We start from the raw sequence: 18,653 nt of genomic DNA, 5'->3' as shown, positions 1-18,653 counted from the left end.
ATTGATGCTATTGTGGAAATAGATGTGGGTTCCATCCTTTATTTAACTTAAACATGATAATTTTCTTCTCAAGAAAAAATCTTCTCCGTGAATGGTTTTTCCATTTCCATGTATGGTAGCATCACCCAAATACTGTCAGCGTGCCACAGCAAGCAAAGGGGATGGGGGCTCACTCAAAGTAATGCTATCGAGTGAACATGAATTTTGATTTATTTAAATTGTAATTGAGGAAATTGGTCATGTGTTGAAATGGAGCTAGCTGAAGCCAGGCAGAAAAACCTAATATTGAATGGCTATTTGGGATGTGAGATGGGTTGTCGCGTCACGGGGTCGTTGCGTCCCGCCCAAAATGCCACTCATGCAGGGCCGAAACTTGGCCTTACGTTTACGACGAAAATAATGAGAAAAGAGAAATGAGGGACGGAAACCAAAAATTAAATAAAGTGAACGGAAGAAATGACGGGGGTGGAAAAGAAAATAAGTAAGGGAATCCCGCCTTACCTTGGCTTCCGCCTAACACTGCACCCCATGCGTCCGTCCAACACTTGATCCTCGCCTGAGCTTCGGCGAGATAAAAACGCATCTTCGCCTTGACATCAGGCGAACGAAAAGCCTTGTATTCGCCTGGACACAGACGAACGAATGAATACCGGTGCCAGGCCTGCACTGTTCTTCCTGGGCTTCTCAAGCCCTCTTTAGGCGAAAAAGTACGACATAAAACAAAAAACCAAGGCAGGCGGGAAAAAAGAAGAAAGGAGGGAAATTCAAATGAAAAGAAAAACGTAAGGCTGTTCCGGCCCGAACATGGGTTCTACATGAAGTAACCTTGCACGTCATTATACTCTTCTATGGGTTGAATATTTTTGTGATATTGAAGTCATCAGCTCATCAATATTTCAATAATTTTTCTATAATTCATGGATGGGGCTTATATTATTTCTGTGCAGTAACTGTCTGTGCACTAATGTCATCTATAAGGTATTTTAAGCTTTTTTAAGATTTATAGAAGCTATAAATAGTTTATTGCTGCCTTACCTAAGCTAGGTCCCCTTCATCAATGCAAATTATATTTATTTGGTAGATATGGGTTGAATAGCATTTTTCTCAAATTTGAATATCGAATTCAAATACCTAATGATTTTCTGGATACCGCACTTGAATATTAAATACTGATTAGGCATTTTTCCACCATTTTAAATACAAATGTTAATTAAAATAAAAGAGCATGGGACTGCTCATACAAAAAATCTATTTTGGTCAAAAAAGCTAATCTCCTTATATATTTCTTCTGTGTAGATAACCTTTTCTCAACGTATATGCAACCAAACTCTACAAATGAGGTACCAAAATGCACAGAAACTATCGGAGAACATGCGGCGGCATATCTTACTTCCTAAATATTGCTATTGTTTCCTAAAATTGGTTTAAAAAAATTGCCCTTGATATTTCTCTTAGGGAATGAGGCGATCCGCCATCTTGACGTCACGCACTTGCTCCATGGTGCAGAACAAACCTTTATTTCAGGATATTTAATTGATACCAATTAAGTTTCAGATACATATTATTATGCATATTTTTTGCAATATAACATGCTTTCAACATATTATTTCAAGTTAACACAGAAAGGCTCAACACGTACTCAGTCTATGGCAAACCATTTTCTCTCTCTCTTTCTCTGGCCTTAATATTTTTGTAAATATAGCACTTTCCTTAATATTTTTGTAAATATTAAGGAAAGCGCTATATCGCGCCTATCCCTCTGTGGACCTGCATTGAAAAGAGCGGGGGAAGCCCGCTGGGAGCGGGTGCATCACGCTCGTTTGCAAACTTAATTGAACAGAGTTAATAAGGGTTCTAAATATTGAAGGCTTAAAAAGAAATGTAGCTCTTGATATATTCACCAATGATTGCATTTGATTAGAAATCAGTTTGAAATAATCCAATTAAAATAATGAAATCAATGTAAAAATATCACCACCCCCAATGATTAGATGAGCTCTTTATCCTACTTTTTGAGTATGACCTTTTTTTAATGACACTCACCAGTAACTTGTCAAAGTACAAACAGCGCATGTGCCTCTGCTGAAAATTCGATGAAATGAAGTGAGCTGCAAAGCTCATGTAGTCGTCATTAGCAGTAGATGTCTACAAATCTGTAGTGATAGACTTGTACTCTGCATCAGTGAGTACATTAGTCACAACAGAATGCAATATCCAGTACGTAGCAGGTATCACTATGGTGGTGATGTACTTCATAGAGGAGAGGGTTGCAGATGTAACATAAGGGCCTTAAACCCTGGGTTTCCCACAATTTGAAATGGTTTCAGCAATAACGTTGTTATTTTTTCTTGCCTCTTGCCCCCTGGTTTGAACTTCCCCTTTTTATCCATGAAACTGGGCAATGTTAGCAGTCGTGGGGGAGGATGGTTTTTAATTTATGCTGGCAGAGATGCTGTTTCACTTGCTGATGGCAATGGCAAAGAGGGCATAGATTGAGTAGGTGATAAGTGATATTCAGAATTACTCTCATCTCCGCTCTCAAGGTGGGTCTTGTCACTCACTTTCATAATTTCATCTCTGTGCCTTTGGAAATAATTTTTTTAACCTGGAGTGGTATGCAATGCCCTGCAAGATAATCTTCACTCTTCAAAAATTGCGTACTTTGTTTTTATTTTCTCAGTTTACGAATGTGAAAATGCTGCCATACTTAGCTGGTCACTCAATCATTACACAACTGTCGCACACATTAATACCAAACTTTTGTGCGTAGAGCATTGAAATTATTTTGTTTTATGATATGCATATGGAAAATTTTATTATTGATGATGTCTCCATGCTCCTGGGTTTCACCGCGTGGATTTTTCTTTGTGACGACAGTTTCACTGGTATTCCAACCGGCGTCTTCAGGTCGATGGAATGTCGGTTGGAATACCGGCGAAACTGTCGTCACAAAGAAAAATCCACGCGGTGAAACCCAGGAACATGGAGACATCATCTAGACAACGCCGCGGAAAACTACGCATCAATTTTATTATTATTAATGCTTTATCACATATGTTGCAAACCTTAAATTAGGAATTAACAATTACTTAAAAATTTGAATTTGTAAAATGTAAATTTCATCATACAATGGAGAGTCAGAAAAGGTCAGCCAATCTCGCAGGCATTTGAAAGTGCACACATTCTTCTTCATGTTGTTCTCGTGGAGTCATCAGCATTATATACATTTTTATGCTTAATTTCTATGAGAAGTTTATGTAAAAATATTATTTTAAGCATTGAACCAGCCAAATCCGCAAGCTTACATGTAAGACCCAACCATTGCCCTTGGATTTAAAGAGAATCACGGACTTTCCATGCTGTGTATTTGAAATTCAAATAGTTAATTATTTCTTGTCCTTGAATACTGATTGGCGTAAAAACTTCAATATTAAAGGCATTTGCTGATTTGACTATTCGAACGTCATATTCCTAGTATTGGTAACATCAGGCCATTAACCCTTTCCTGCCAGCACCTAGAAAGGAAAATGTTTGCATGCTATGAATAGCATGAAAATATTCTAAGCCCTTCTGTACAGAGCTCATTTTTGGGGAAGAGTTACACCGGTATTCTTATCCCTTGGATTTGGGTCCCAACTTGCCTGTGGGGTGGCTGGCCACTGGGCTAGACACTCCAACCATTTCTTAGCGCAAGTTCACGACCAGCTTATTGCATTACCAGTGCTTTTTAAAAATAAATTTTGCTCATGATTTTCTATAATTTATACTTATAAAAGAATAACTAACAATATTTGAAGCATTGTAAAGTTTTAAATGGATTTTTTTGTGTTCAAAATAATACAGTTAGTAACTTAGTCTTTGAAAAAAATCATTGATGATTAAACCACTTCACCACGTAGTTCTGTTGTGAGAAGGATCCTAAATGAGGAGAATCATTGGTCCCAATTGCAAAGGAGTGTTGCGAGGGTCTCAGGCTGCACCTAAATACTTCCAACCATTGCTACCTCATAGGTCACTTCCCTTCCCCCGTGACATTCGGTTGGTTGCTTTGGAAAATACACACCAAACTATGCCTGACCTTAGGTCTTTTGAGTATGGCAATTCACGTTGGCTTTAGCCAACATTTGAAGCAAAAGGGTTAATTGTACAGATTGCATCAATGACATTTTTTACACTTACAAGGATGTAAGTATTGTGCTTTTTGAAGTATTCTTGATTTGTTTAAAAAAGAAAATTTTCATTGGAAATCAATTTTCAGTAAGCAGCTCACACTCACTGATTATAAACACATATTTCCTCAGCATGATATTGATTGTAAATTTTTGCAGGTTCACGGCTATTTTTGGTGGTTTGTCTCAGCCTTGCTCTTTACTCCAAATGTTATTCTTTCTTACTCTTGATTCGACTTTTCAACTGTGCTATCACTGGTATTTGGTAATGTGTGTCTGAACTACTCTCTTACGCATACACATTTTAAAAAAACATCAAAATTGTTACCATCAAGGTATATAATCATTTTTCATTCTAACTTCTTTTGTAACTACAGTGAGTCCCCGTTTAACGTCATTTCGTGATAACGTCACGAAAATTTTGAGATCGTCATTTGTTTAACGCACCTTTGCTTCGCGATAACGTCAAGTCTTTTAAATTTCGTGCGAGAAAAAACGTGAAGCAGCGGGCATTGCAGGTTGTTCGTTTTGTGGGCGGTAATACATTTAGTCTAAACAAAGTGTAAAACGGTGTGTTTATTGTTAATTGCGATTACGGTTTTAGCAAGTTTTCTGCAAAATGAATTCTTAGATAGGTGCGCAAGGTGTTACTTGACATAATGGTTTTCAGGAACCTAAAAAGTGATTTCAAGGCATTTTTCCATGTAGAACTCGTAGTTTTTGTCGTCACTTTTTTCGCCGTGTTCACAATAATTTTGGTTCCTGTAACTGCGACGATGTTTCAGCGATGATGATGCCCAGGCAACGCTCACCCGGGCGACCAACATAGCGAAGCCGAAAAGCAAATGCGGGAAGATACAAAAATGGAGAAGGATTTACGTCACTGCTGCTATTGTCGTCAATGAAGTCAGGAACTCGTATTTATGCCATAGTTTGTCATTCCCATCGTAAAAAATACCCTAGATATGATACGCTAAAATTTTTTCGCGTAGGAATTGTGAGGTCTAGGAGCCGATATTCACTTTTTACATTGTTTCTTATGGGATATTATGTTTCAATTAGCATCATTTCGTTTATCGTCACATTTTTCAGGAATAGTCAGTGACGTTAAAAGAGGACTCACTGTATCTAGTTTTATTGCCTTTACATCATTATGCTCTGTCTTGTTCTTCTACAGGATCAGTGATTTTGATTATTTGATGGCATGTACTAATACTTCATACTTTTTTAGGACTAATTAATTAAGTCAATATTTTGTGATGTTATCATTAATAATTATGTTTAGCTCTTACATTTCATGCATAGTAATTTTTAAGTAGGACATATAACTCCATGCTGAACAAGCCATAATTTTGGAATACCATGAACAGTTAAGGATGGAGTTCGAATTGGATGAACTGGCAGCCATGTTATGGTGAACAGAAGATACAGAAAAACAAGAAAGATCGTCAAATTAATCATTCTGATATCACTTATCATTAGTAGAGTGATTGGCTGTGCTAATGTTCCTGATTTTTAAGTGTTAGTGTTCAGGAAAGTACCCACCAGGTTTCAAAAGAATCTAGGCTCATGAAGGCTTTGGATTCAAGGACTAGATCATTGGCATGAGTTTTTGTGACCATGAGTTTTCTACAGAATGATAGATTACATGGATCATCCAAAAATTGGAAAAACCTCGGTTCATTTAGCGAGATGGAGACTTATAAGGAAAAAACATCTGTCACCAGGTTGAGTAATATTTCACTCTGAAGGAGGGTTTTCTTGAGGCATTCTTAAACGGAGTGGTTGTGGAGGCAGTTAGGTGCTCTCAAGTTCGAAGAATCCCTGTTATCTCTTATAATAGTCCAAAAATTTCATTTTTTTGAGGTTTCGTACTCTTTGTCATTAAGAGGTTGGCAGATGATTAAGGTCATGGAGACTTAATAACTTAGCTGCTGATGAAGTACTTCAAGGCATAAGAAAGCACTCTAAGCAAAAGACCTTGCTCAAGATCTACTGTGGTAATCCCATGCATGGATGTTTCTCTCAAAACATTTAAGTGCATGGGAAATCAAAGGAGCTGATTTTCACCTTTTTACGTTCCGCAGGTCTGGAGTCGGAAACAGAGGGTTTTGTCCTCGCATGCCATGATGGCATCATAAACACTCGTGTTTCATCGCATCTTCTTCAAGGCAGACTTGATGAACACAAGATGCATGGTGTGGCAACAGCAGCTGGAGACATGTCCCATTCCTCCCATACAGCTGTAGCGTCTTCATCTGCTCAAGATTTATCTTCCAACTCTTCTGAAGCTTTCTCATGATCTACTACACCATAACATCATCATTAGAGCACATTTCCTGTGCCCCAACCTGGGGAAATGATGTTCATAGTTGAAAATGGTAGCTATATGGTGGGATGCTACTTCAACTAATATCCCTAAAATGCACATCATGCCAACCTAAGGCAGTGGAAATCTTGAACATTTCTACGTCAGCAGATCCTCCTATAGGCATTCTCTATGGCATTGGTGAAGAAGGAATGGAGAACTGATAAACATGAAGACCTTGACTCGTGAGCAGATGCAGATGCAACTGGGCTATTGAGTGCTTGATTTCCCTCATGAAGTTCTTGGTGCCTTTCAATCTATGTATGAAGTGATGCCTGCCAACATTGTGAAAGTGTATTCACCCCCTACCTTAAAGCTAAAGGCCAGTAACTTGGTGGCGTATATCATGTGTAGGCTTCGGTGTCACTCCTGTGCAGCTTAGGGCTTATTATTTTCAGTAGGAGATAGATTTTAGTGAAGTTTTGTCCATCACTTCAGAGTGAGTTATTTCAAATTATGGCAATTGGAGATTTATTCCTCTTGTGTCCATATGTGAGCTTCATCAAGGATTTCATGGGCAAATAGCACCAAAGCTTTAAATGTATGTATTAACATTAAGAATTCATAATTATTTGAAAGTTTAACAGATCCTTGTTCATAGTCAAAGGATAAACTGTTATGGTTTGACTTTTCAATTACCCTAAAAGCTGCGAAGGTTACTTGCGAGTGATAAGTTGAATTGAATGTTCACAATTTATCACTAATCAAAATTGATGGCAAGTAAATTTTTCGGTGATACACAATATGCTTAGTGGAAGTGAGTAGGATTTTGTTGTTTGGTTAACCAAGTCTTTTAAGGGCACGCAGCTTGCATTATGATTCCGAGGAGAAAATTTCATTTCCTTGCTAACTCTTTTAGAATTTTTTCATCCTCTTATGTTGCTGTTAGTGGTAATGAATACCATTCGTATTTTGTCTGTTTGTGTTGGGACTCAGCACTGCAAGAATCTTGTCCTTTCCTCATTCAGCAAACTTTAAATAGCTTAAATAAGTTTTTTAACTGTAAAGTGACAAGGTATATTCAAAACAGTGTTATCCTTTGGCATTTAATTTTTTTATGCCCACATTTCAGCTGTTTGAAATGCTATGCATGGATATACCATAGAAAGCAATTGCCATTTAGTGGCCTTCTACCATGTTGTTTCAGATGGCAATGCTCAATTGTTCATCTTTTTTAAATGTGATGTTTGGCTCTCTTCTGAGTGACAGAAAATATCCTCTCAAGTGATACTCAAATCTTCATTAATTGCTTTATTTCAGGAAGTTTCAGAGGAGCATGTCCAGAAGGAGGATATGGCAGTTGAAGAAACATCAGAATTAGTGAGCAGCCCTGCCATTGTTGCCGAGTATATTTCAGAAAAAGTGGATGAAAACTGTGTGGAAGTGGTTTGTAACTTAACTGAGGGCCATGAAAGTGCCAAGGCTGTAAAAAACTTGAAGGAATTCTCTAAGGAAAGAGTGGATGAAGGTAGTATGGATGCAGATGGCCCAAGTGAAATTAAATTAGTGTCTGATGATAAGCTTATTCAGGGAGAGGCATCTACCAATGACAAGAAGAGAACTAATGTCTCCAACTTGCCTGAAAAGCCTGTAGATAGCAGTGTAGACAAAAAGGTGGTTGAAGGTGATAGTGAAACAAAAATTTGCAATGGCTCTCCTGTAGCATCACCGTCTACAGTGTTGACTTCAGTGTCATCTCCAGCAGTAGAAAAGAGTGTACATGCAGCTCAACTTCAAACCGGACTCCTCAATCATCACCAGAACACTCATCTGTCCCCACCTGTGACAGTGGCTAATCAGCGATCATGTTCCATAGCCAATGACCGACTGATGCATGCCAGCTCAGATGCTACTGTTGCTGTAATGGCTGTAGGTTATAACAGCCTGGCTACATTGACATCTGCAGGGCACTGTGATACCAAAGTAATAGTTCCTGGCGTGGAATCTTCTTCTAACCTTCCTGAGGTAGGTTGATGTATGGGTTATTCCTTCAGTTGTGGCAGCAATTTTATTTCATGGTTTTAGTGATAAAGTTGAATGTCCTGTCCCCTAATAATATTCTTGGATTTATTCCATGTTAAGTGATGGCTAATCAGAACAGCGCTATTCAAATAATGAAGGTATTGTGGTCCACGATTCCAATTATTCATGCGATGGAGTGCTATTTCTACGCGTAGTCTCATTACTTTATGAGCCATTAAAAATTAAATTCAGATTCTTATTCATGTTATTGATACCATCCAAACACCCATTTACTGGGATGAGCCTTAGAAAAATTTTGTTGCAGAGTAATCTTATAAGCAAATACAGTCAAGTCTTGATTTTACTCAATTAGAGAAACCAAAGTATGAGTAATTGTTAAATGAAGAGTTGGTGATGAGGTGGTTGAGAACTTTGAGGATATCCCTTGCACTTTATTATTTTCAAACTTTGATACGTACTTTATTTAAGCTATGAACGACAGTAAAACCTCGTTAATTCAAACCCTGTTAATCCAAAATACCACCTAATTTAAAAATTTGTGCAGTTCCTGGCAAATGGTGCGAGAAATTTTGTGTTAAGTTGTACGGATATTTTTAATGCATCTTAACATGTAATTCAGATTCAAATTTTGTCCCTTGAATTTTGATTTTATCAGGTAATTGGAAGTTTTCCTTGGTATGGGTATATTTTGAGAGTTAGTAATATTTATTTTGAAGTGATTTATGATACCATGCTGTTTCTAAACAAATTCATATTTTATGATTTAGACTTTAGCGGGTGGTTATGATGATGGTTTAAATCATTTGGGCTATTTTGTCGAGACAATGTTTGGTTTACCTCAACATTTCCCAACCAAACTGGTGGCTTCTCAAGGGAATCCAATCCCTTGAGAATTTCATTCATTCATGTCTCGAATTCAGCTAATCAACTAAAATCAAATATCTTACAAGTAGATACTTCCCTTTCTAAGCCACTGCATCCTCTAATATTTTTCTGCGGTCGTTGATCTTGGTTCATTTGGAGTAGGGATGAATGGAATTTGTGAAAGGCTAAAAATCTTCTCGAAAATCATGAACCCTCTTTCAGAGATTGCTTATACCAAAGTAATAATAATAATAATAATAGTTTTATTAGCCAAGAGAACCAATACAGATTAGGAAATGGTATAGGCTTCGTCAATACAATACACTGATGAATAACATGGGATGATATATCAGGTAACATTCACATAAAAAAGTATACATTTAGAAAGTTACATTTGTCACAGCATAAAATTTTAAGTACAAGCACTGCTCATAGAATACGTTTACAAATGTTTTCTTTACAATAGTTCATATATTCATCAACACTATACAAGGTATTTTTAATTAGGTATCTTTTGAGATTCACTTTAAAGAGTTCAATTGATGATAAATTTCTTAACTGTTCAGGTAGAAGGTTATAAAGTTTTGTTCCCTTATGGAGAGGACCATCACTACTCCTTTTTGTCTTTCTAGGAAGAACATGCAGGTAGTCTTTTGTTCTTGTCATATGCGAATGGTAGTCAGCATTTTTTGGGAGAAAATGTACACGCCTTAAGGAGCCATTATTTTGGCATGTGTTGCTTGGAGGGCACCTCTATCTCACTCAATAGACAAGCTTAAATAACTCTTGAGACTGTTCATTGCATTTTCACATTAAGGGTATCATCATTTAGATAATTTATTGTGTTGAACAATTTTTAATACAATTTTCTGACCAGTTTTTTACGTTAAGAGTAACCTCAAAGCGAAGAGTTTGACAAAATTGAAACTTAAATACAATATGACCCAAATATTTTTCTTTAGGCTAATGTAAGTTTCAAAATTGTACTGTGCATTCTTATGTGCTTCTGTCGCATTCATTGATTGCACCAAAGGCACATATATAGTGTATAAACCTACTTACTCTCGAAAAATATGAGTCATGATGCTATGACATAAAAACTGTTGTCTTCCTTTCCAAATTTCCTGAACGAATCAGAGATTGTCATTGTGCTAATTGCAAAACCTTATGTTTTTGCATATATGTTTTTCGCAAAAGTGCACTGTCTCAAGTCTGGAATTTCTAAAATGTCCCAGTCCCTCTGATATTTATAAAAATTTCTCAACATTTGTGGGGTTAGGATTTTTTTGAGAGTATGTTCAATTGAATCCTTGTAATTCGAATCCTTCAATTTCGAATGAATGAGGTTACACTCTACAAGGAATAAAAGAGAAAATACTATTTTAATTCGTGAAATGCAATTCATTTTTTGCGGAAATGAAATTTCCATTTTTTAATTGACATTTAATTAATTATGATAAATAAAAATTGTCGGTATAAAATCAAAAAGTACTCCAGAAATCGTAAACTTTCAATGGAGACAAGAAAATGTGTTGGAAATTACGCTATTGATGTTGCATTTGTTTGAATTCTCAATTTGTATGCTGAAAAAATTAGCACTAATGTAATGCATGGGATTCATTTTTATAGGTGAGGTATATTCTGCAGCAATGCATGGTTGAAGTTGATAATAAATTATTATCTTGTTGTCCTTTCATATTTTGAAGTTCACCAAAGTTGCCTATGGTTGAAATTGGTTTTGATTATTATGCATTCAATCAAGCACACTGTGATAAATTTTGGAAAGCCAGATATCATTACAGGCATCCCCTGAATTACGTAAGGGATGTGTTCTGACAGACTCTGCGTAAGTCGAAATTTACGTAAGTCGAACATTCTGCGTTAGTACTTCAGAGATTTCGATCGGTGTGGTGAATTCTCAGCGGAGAAATGCGGTGAAGTTTTCAAGCAATGGAAGTGGTTGCGCTCACTTCTGTACGATACAGCTTGTTACACAGCATACACACCTGAACTCCGACTTTCAAGTATTTAAAAATTGTATTTTCTCAACATTCAACAACAACAATTGTATGAGCTCAACATTCTCGGTGAAGTTTCATTCAATTCACTGCGATATTCATTAACTCTTCTGCATATTATTACGTTATTAGATACAAAATCAATAACATTGATATAGTCTGAGAGTTGCATCTCAAGCATTGCCAATCAAAATGCGTAATATTATTCCCCGAGTTGACCGATCGCGTGGATTCGGGAAAGTCCGGTATCTCAACGCTACATTACTAAACTGAATACTTAAATTGATTCATTATTTTATACTGTGAACTAAGGGCCCATAGTTTGCATTGACTACTTACCTATAATCATTATATCTTCTGCCTTTTATATATTACGTTGATTGATGAATCTGTTGGTTTCATTGTCACAGTAATCTTTCACGCACGTAAACATACTTTCATATTCTCACATCTCAATAAAATGACGTGAAAATATCATCATTTGAATATTTACTTCGCTGGAACCATCGAAGAGTATTTCCAATGCATGAAGTTAATTAAAAGTGAGCTTTTATTCAGCCAACTCAGTCATTAACTTGCAACAAAGTTAGTGGGGAAAAGCTTTCAATGACGCAGTATTCATTTATATTGGCACACAATATGAGAGAACGAGAAAATGCAGCTTAATAAAATCTTTGCAAAATACAACACGGCAACCCAGTCGCCAGAAACATGTAAATAAGTACGCAATTAATATCGTGTGTCAACTTTTTCTTCACTTTTTCGCAGCGTTCTTTGCCAACACTCAAAATTTCAATGCCTTTACGTGGGTACTAACCAATTCCTTTCCGCAATAAAGATTTTTGCTCGAACTTTATTTTAATTCCACAGATGGAAATGTCCGAACTTAAGGATACAATTTTTAAATATTTGAAAGTCGGAGTTCAGGTGTGTATGCTGTGTAACAAGCTGTATCGTACAGAAGTGAGCGCAACCACTTCCATCGCTAGAACTGCAAATTTTCACGTTGTTTATTGACTTGGGGTTTATAAGCGATTTTCTACAGAAATTAATGAAAATTCCTTCGAGGAATGATAAAAATGGGTCCCTTTGTTTTGTTTAGCACGTAAAAACTTGATAACTATTCGAAATTTTTTTCTGCCATTGGGTATACGAGCGAATATCTACTTCAACGCGCTCGCATTCGAAAATTAACGTAATAACTTGAAGTACGGTTATCACTTACGTAAGTACGGATTTACGTAAGTCGAGGCATACGTAACCCGGGGGATGCCTGTATATCATTAAAATTTAAAATGTTTCTACTTGAGGATTGTTTTTGAGCCTTTTAATATTTAATAACAGTTTGAATGGCATTGTTTAACATAGTTAGAGTAAAAGTTTTTGTCTCTAATCATTCAACATTTTGGAAAATGCTTCTTTCAGTTAAACCAAGCAAGACACCAAAAGAGCGGCCATAATGACTTTGATAGAAGGAACCAGGCGACCCCAGCTCCTCCCCCTCAGCCGCTCACAGAAGTCAGACAGCAGCATCAAATGCTTCCTGGAGTTGAGGAAAGAACTCGTCAATTACAAACTCGAGTGATGCAACAAGGATCCCCGGTAGAAGTGAGGCAGATGTCTGGGAATGCTTCCGGAAGAGTAGAGAATCAGCCACAGCAGCATTGCATGAACCACAATTCAATGTCACACATTGAGGAGAGGCAGTGCAAAGGGCACATGAGTGCTGAGGAGCACAGTGGGCGTACTGTCCAAGAATCACGGCAACAGACCTCCAACACACACTTTGAAGATGGAGCATTACGACAATCTCATCAAAGACCTCTAACACAGCAGCAAATGCAGAGTCTTCACAATTCCTCTCAGCATCACAGTCACTCTCTCCCTTCACACCAGCAGTCTCAGCAGCAACAGAATAAGCAGAAACTGCCACAGCAACAGCCTGCTCAGCAACAGCTGTCACAGCAAAAACAGCAGCCACAGCTAACGCAGCAACAACCATCTCAGCCCCAACATCAGCAGCAATCCCAGCATCAGCAGCAATCCCAGCAGCTGCAGCAAGCATCTCAGCAGCAGCCATCACAACAACAGCAGCCTGCCAAGCAACAGCAGCCATCCAAACAGGTGCAATCGTCTCAACAGCAGCAGCAACCCGCATCACACCAGCAGCAGTCTCACCAGCCAAATGCTCAGCAGGCCATGCAGCAACAGCCTTCACAGGCCATTCAACAGCAAGTGCACCATCATCACCACCACCATCACCTCCACCGCAGTCATCAACAGCATCAGTTTGAGTCGAGGCAACAGCAGCATCAAACACACCATCATTCCTCTTACATGGTCTCTGAAGAATCCTTGAAGGTAGCTTCTCACCAAGAAGAGAGGCAACTTGAGCGGCGCTCCCAGGATGATGAGCGGACAACGCCTGGTCATCTGTCAGCAATGGAGGAGCGGTGTAAATCTCGTATTGAAGAAAAACAGAGGAGAGGGGTCATGGAGATGGAAGTAGGGAATGGGGATGCAGTTTCGCATTTGGAGGGAGTTGATGGAGGTGGACGTTCTGCCACTCCAACTGGTGCCCTAAAGCGCAGCAGTGCATCCACCCCACCTCAACAGCAACAACCTGACATTCCTAGTCTAGGAGTGTACACTCCTGACTCAACAACCAATTCAGTTCATTCTATTCACAGTGGGTCTGGTTATGGCCAGTGTGACTTAGACGTCAGTCAGCTAGGGCTCGAATCACCCCCTGCGTCTATTTCATCGAATGAAGTGGGGGGGCCAAGTTCCGTGGAACCCACGCCTCCACCTGCACCCCAGCCCCCAGTGCAGCAACATCCAACCGCCCCGGTCACTTTGGGATACCAAGAGAGGTCGCAGGCCCCCCCCAGACCCCAGTCAGGACCCCCACACCCCCCAGTTTCGTCAATGCAATCCCTCCATGCGCAAGTGGTTGTGACGCCATCTCCTCCCCAGCATTCAATTCAGCAGCCCACTCCCCCCCCCCCCCAGCCCACACCTATGCAGCAATCAATTTCAACTGTTGCCCAGCAATCCCATGCCCCCATCTCGGTGTCAGTTTCCCAGCAAGCAATGGGGGTGTCTTCCCTGGCTTCCACTCAAGCCTCCAAGCCACAACAGGGACCCATGGCCTTAGCACAGCACCCAATGCCCATTCCCACTCCTCCAGCCACCCACATTCAGCAACATACTCAGCAATCTCAGCACCATGCCAACATTCAGTCTCAGCAACATCACCAACAACACCATCAGCAACAGCAACAACAGCTCCATGTGTTACAGCAGCACCAAGTGGTTAGCACTCACCAGGGCACAGGTTACCATCTTTCAGCAGCTGGGCAGTTAACGCCAACACCCATGCAACATCACCATCATCGAGGTAACGTAGTCATTGGGCAAGGGAATTACATGGACGTATCTCAGATGGCTGCCGCAGTGTCCTCTCCCACCTTCTCCCAGGCACCAGTCACTGGTGCATATGTGAGCATGCCCATGACCACTGTCATTCAGCACCGAGTTGCTCCCCCTCAGCACGTCGGGCAGTCTGGCACCGGCCAGCATTCTGGGCCTCACCACTCGGGATCCAGTTGTGCCGTTTCAAGTGCGACTAACTTCTACATAAGGGCTGCCGCGGCTGCAGCAGCATCTGCTGTGCCATCACCTCACCTCCCACCTGGCCCATCCCCTGGCAACCATAATCAGGCCACAGAGCGTAACACGGGCACTGGTGGTGCGTCATCATCTTGTAGTCTTGCAAAATTGCAGCAACTGACCAATGGCCTTGAAATGATCCCTCCATCACCTTGCAGCACAATGACCCCACCACCAGCACCCGCTAACCTCACACCACCCCCTCCCCATGCCACAATGACACCACCTCCTCAAATGGTTCAGAGAAATTTGACCACCCCTCCTATGCCCAACTTGCAAACGCAGGTCACCCTAGCTGCTGGTTACCACAAATATTACCAGGCTAGTCCTGCAGCCGTAGCTGCTGCAGCGGCAGCTGCACGCTCACGGCAAATACAGCAACAGCATGGTAGTCCAAATGTTACTATCAATCCAAACTTAATGGCCGCACAATACCCAGCTCTTAATGGGTATAGGGTAGCTCAGCAGTCCCCTGCAGCGGTAGCTCTAAATGCAGGGTATATAACCAACACTGGGTTTATAAACCAAGCTCAAATACCAGTGCAAATGAGTGTCATGAACATGCATCCAGCACAGGCACAGTATCAGGACCCAAGCATTCAACGTGGTGCTGCGCAAAATACTATGTACACGTATGGTTATATTAACAGTGGTCTCATGCAACCCCTTAATAGCACCATGCGAAGGTAGTTGTGTGTGACTAACTCTTGAACACTCCATACCTACAATAAAGGTATTCTACATGGATACATTTTTGCAGGTTTATAAAAATAATTCCAGAGCCATTGCTGTGGCTTAGTGTAAATGTGGTTGACTGTGAAGACAGGGAAAGTGAAAGGTTTGGAATTAATACATGAAGAGTCAGTATTTGTGTATGCTTGTGAGTTCCTTTGTTGCTGTTTACAAAATTTTGGTAAGCTTGTGAACTATGCATACTAATCTGTAAATATTGAAATATGCCCAAATGAATGCTAAACTGAGTTCCAGGATTACTTGATCAAATCATTGAAGTTCAAACTGTGTTTGGGGCTTTTCAATTCTGTTTTGAGCCGAAACAAAGCCTTTTACGAATGTAGTTATGTTTATGAGCATTTGAAAAAATTCGAAATTTTTAGCAGAAACTCATTTCATATGAACAAGGATTAAACCAACAGTTTAGGGAAATCATCACATTTCTTTGTACAAATTAATATTATTTTGTATTTTTTGTGAGAGTTGGGTAACGTTAAAGACTTACAATCACTCTAATTTGTCCCTGCCCAAAATTTTTGGGTTCATCTTTTTTTTGTTATGTGCTTGCTCCTTGTTTTTATTCTTCAGGTCCCGAGTGAACAAAGTGCTCCAGTGTATATGTCCATGCTTAAAAAAAAAAGAGTTAAGCTCAGTTTTATGTTTGAAGACTTCATATTGTTGTAATTTTTATAACTTAATTGACGAATAGCAGTTTGTGAGATGCCCAACAAATCATTACTGAATAATGAATTTAAGGTTTTCATGTTAGAGGACGTGAAGAGCCTTTATTTATTATAGTTGTAATATTCTAAGTATTTCGTTAAAAATATTTTGAAAATTGAAAGTTTTCTTAACATTTTGTCATGGAAATGTAAATGACTTGTCAATAAAATTTGTAATCACAATCTTTGTGGACATTCAGATGGCATGATGCTCATCTTGATTACGAGATGACTAGAGGCCTATTTGTGTTTGTATAGTAGATGTCTCTTAAAAAGAAAAGTTGAGCACTTAGGCTGATGTCAGTACATGAGGCTTATTTGAATATAAAGCTGAAAAGTTGTTTTTGTCTGAGAAAGCGGCAGTATTATCGTTATCTTAAGCCCTGAATACACTATGCTCTGTATGCAACAAATATTTTCAAGCTGGAATTGGCTGACAATTATAGTAGAGTTCAAATTTCAAGCTCGTGATCAATAGACTAATCTTTTATCTGTTTATTGGGCCAAGGGCCTAAAGAGTTGACTTCATGATCCAGAAAGTGTGTAATTACTGTATTTTTCTGAAATCAGTCCTCAATTACATTTTTAATACAAATATTGAGTTTAAATTTTCTATTTTAAATGCCTAGGCTGTTATTGCTTACCTTTTTCATTGGTGATGACTTCAGTGACCAGTGTTGAAAACTTTTGAAACTGGCGAGTTTTTCCAAATTATTGCCTACTGAAGATTTCATCTCCTGCTATATGGGCATACTCTTGGATCACTCCTGTAATTGGAAGCCTATTGTATGGAAGAGTCATCATGCTAGTCCAAAGGTGGGAGATGACATTCTTATTTTGGAGAAGTCTAGCTTATTAGAGAATAATTTATTACAAATCTTACCCTTTTCTCTCCCTTTCTAAGAAATGTGTCGTGAATGTGAAGTCTGTTACAGGTAAGGCATTCTCAATATGTACTTTGGGAGACTTTTCACCGTATTATATTGATAAAGTATACCTTTCACCATTTCTCTAATATATATATATATTATTATATATTGCCTCATATATAGGCTCTTATCATGCAGAAGAATCAGCTTTTAAATACCTTATGAATGAAAATCTGCTGCGAGTTAACTCAATCTGCTGTTGACCCCATGGCTCTCAAAGCACTGCATTTGTAGCCGTATTTTTCATGAAGCTAGACAAATATAAATTGAATTGAAAATGGACTAACTAAAACTGTACAGAGTTCTGTTTTACGCTGTGATACATTTTGAGACCAGTGATGCCACTGCAGCATGAACTATTCAGCTTCTGGACATATGTGGATTGATGTTTTTGATCTATTTGGCAGTCATGATTTTGCTCCAAGTAATTTCCATCTGTTTTGCAGCATGAAAAATTGTCTTGAAACACATTGTGCTGTGATGCTTTCAGTGGCTTGGCTGCAGAATTTTATTGATTGGTTGTTTTCAGTCTTGTGATTAGGTTTGAAAAGTGTCTTAATATACGTGGTAATTTGGAGTAAAAACAGGTGAAATGGGTAAACTGCATGAACAATGTAACAGGGAGGGTGTCAATGAATTGGGTCTCTTTTTATTTCCATGTAGAACTGACTTTCTGAACAGCCTGCTGGTCAAAAATATTGTTCTTATAAGCTTTGAGAGCTCCTATGAAATATTTAGTAAGAATTTTTCAATAAGTATTTTGATCAGCGAGGTAGTCTCAGGCATGACTTGGTGGAATTTACTATTCATATTCGAAATGAAAGCAAGTACTTAGTGATGCCACATATATTTATTAAACTGAACTATGTTTCGACGTAACACATCATCATGAGTGATACACATAACAGCTATGTGTAGGGTGGGGTGGCCCTAAGCACGGAATTCAATAGCAACCTAACCTAACGGTAACAGTGAAGAACGAAAGCAATATTTGCTGCCGATCATTTTGCAAATTTGAAAAATGATAAATGAGGGTACGAAGAAAGAGCTAGTTCAACTGAAACCTGGCATTATTGAATTATTTTCTCTGTAGGTTAACAAATTTGTAAAGATTTAAAAAAATAAAGTTAAGGTTGATTACCATATGTGCCGACATGATTTGGTCTATGAAACGAATCTGAATTTGAGAGAGATCA

The 18,653-nt window shown here is 38.8% G+C and overlaps 1 protein-coding gene across 6 annotated transcripts in view; it reads left to right on the top strand.

Annotated features, from left to right (window-relative positions):
* The window catches only part of LOC124171440 (histone acetyltransferase KAT6B-like), a 129,742-nt gene extending 112,619 nt beyond the window's left edge, over window positions 1-17,123 (top strand). For all 6 annotated transcript variants that reach the window (XM_046550612.1, XM_046550614.1, XM_046550610.1 and 3 more), the window contains 2 exons: window positions 7,798-8,502; window positions 12,828-17,123. In XM_046550612.1, coding sequence (XP_046406568.1) covers window positions 7,798-8,502; window positions 12,828-15,764 — 3,642 coding nt within the window. In that variant the 3' untranslated portion in view covers window positions 15,765-17,123. The remainder of the gene's footprint in view (window positions 1-7,797; window positions 8,503-12,827) is intronic.
* Window positions 17,124-18,653: the final 1,530 nt, after the last annotated feature.

The sequence above is a fragment of the Ischnura elegans genome, chromosome X (assembly GCF_921293095.1).
Source record: "Ischnura elegans chromosome X, ioIscEleg1.1, whole genome shotgun sequence".
NCBI classification, from domain to species: domain Eukaryota; kingdom Metazoa; phylum Arthropoda; class Insecta; order Odonata; family Coenagrionidae; genus Ischnura; species Ischnura elegans.
The sequence above is the reverse complement of the archived record's forward strand: the minus strand, read 5'-3'. Positions and strand labels throughout refer to the sequence as shown.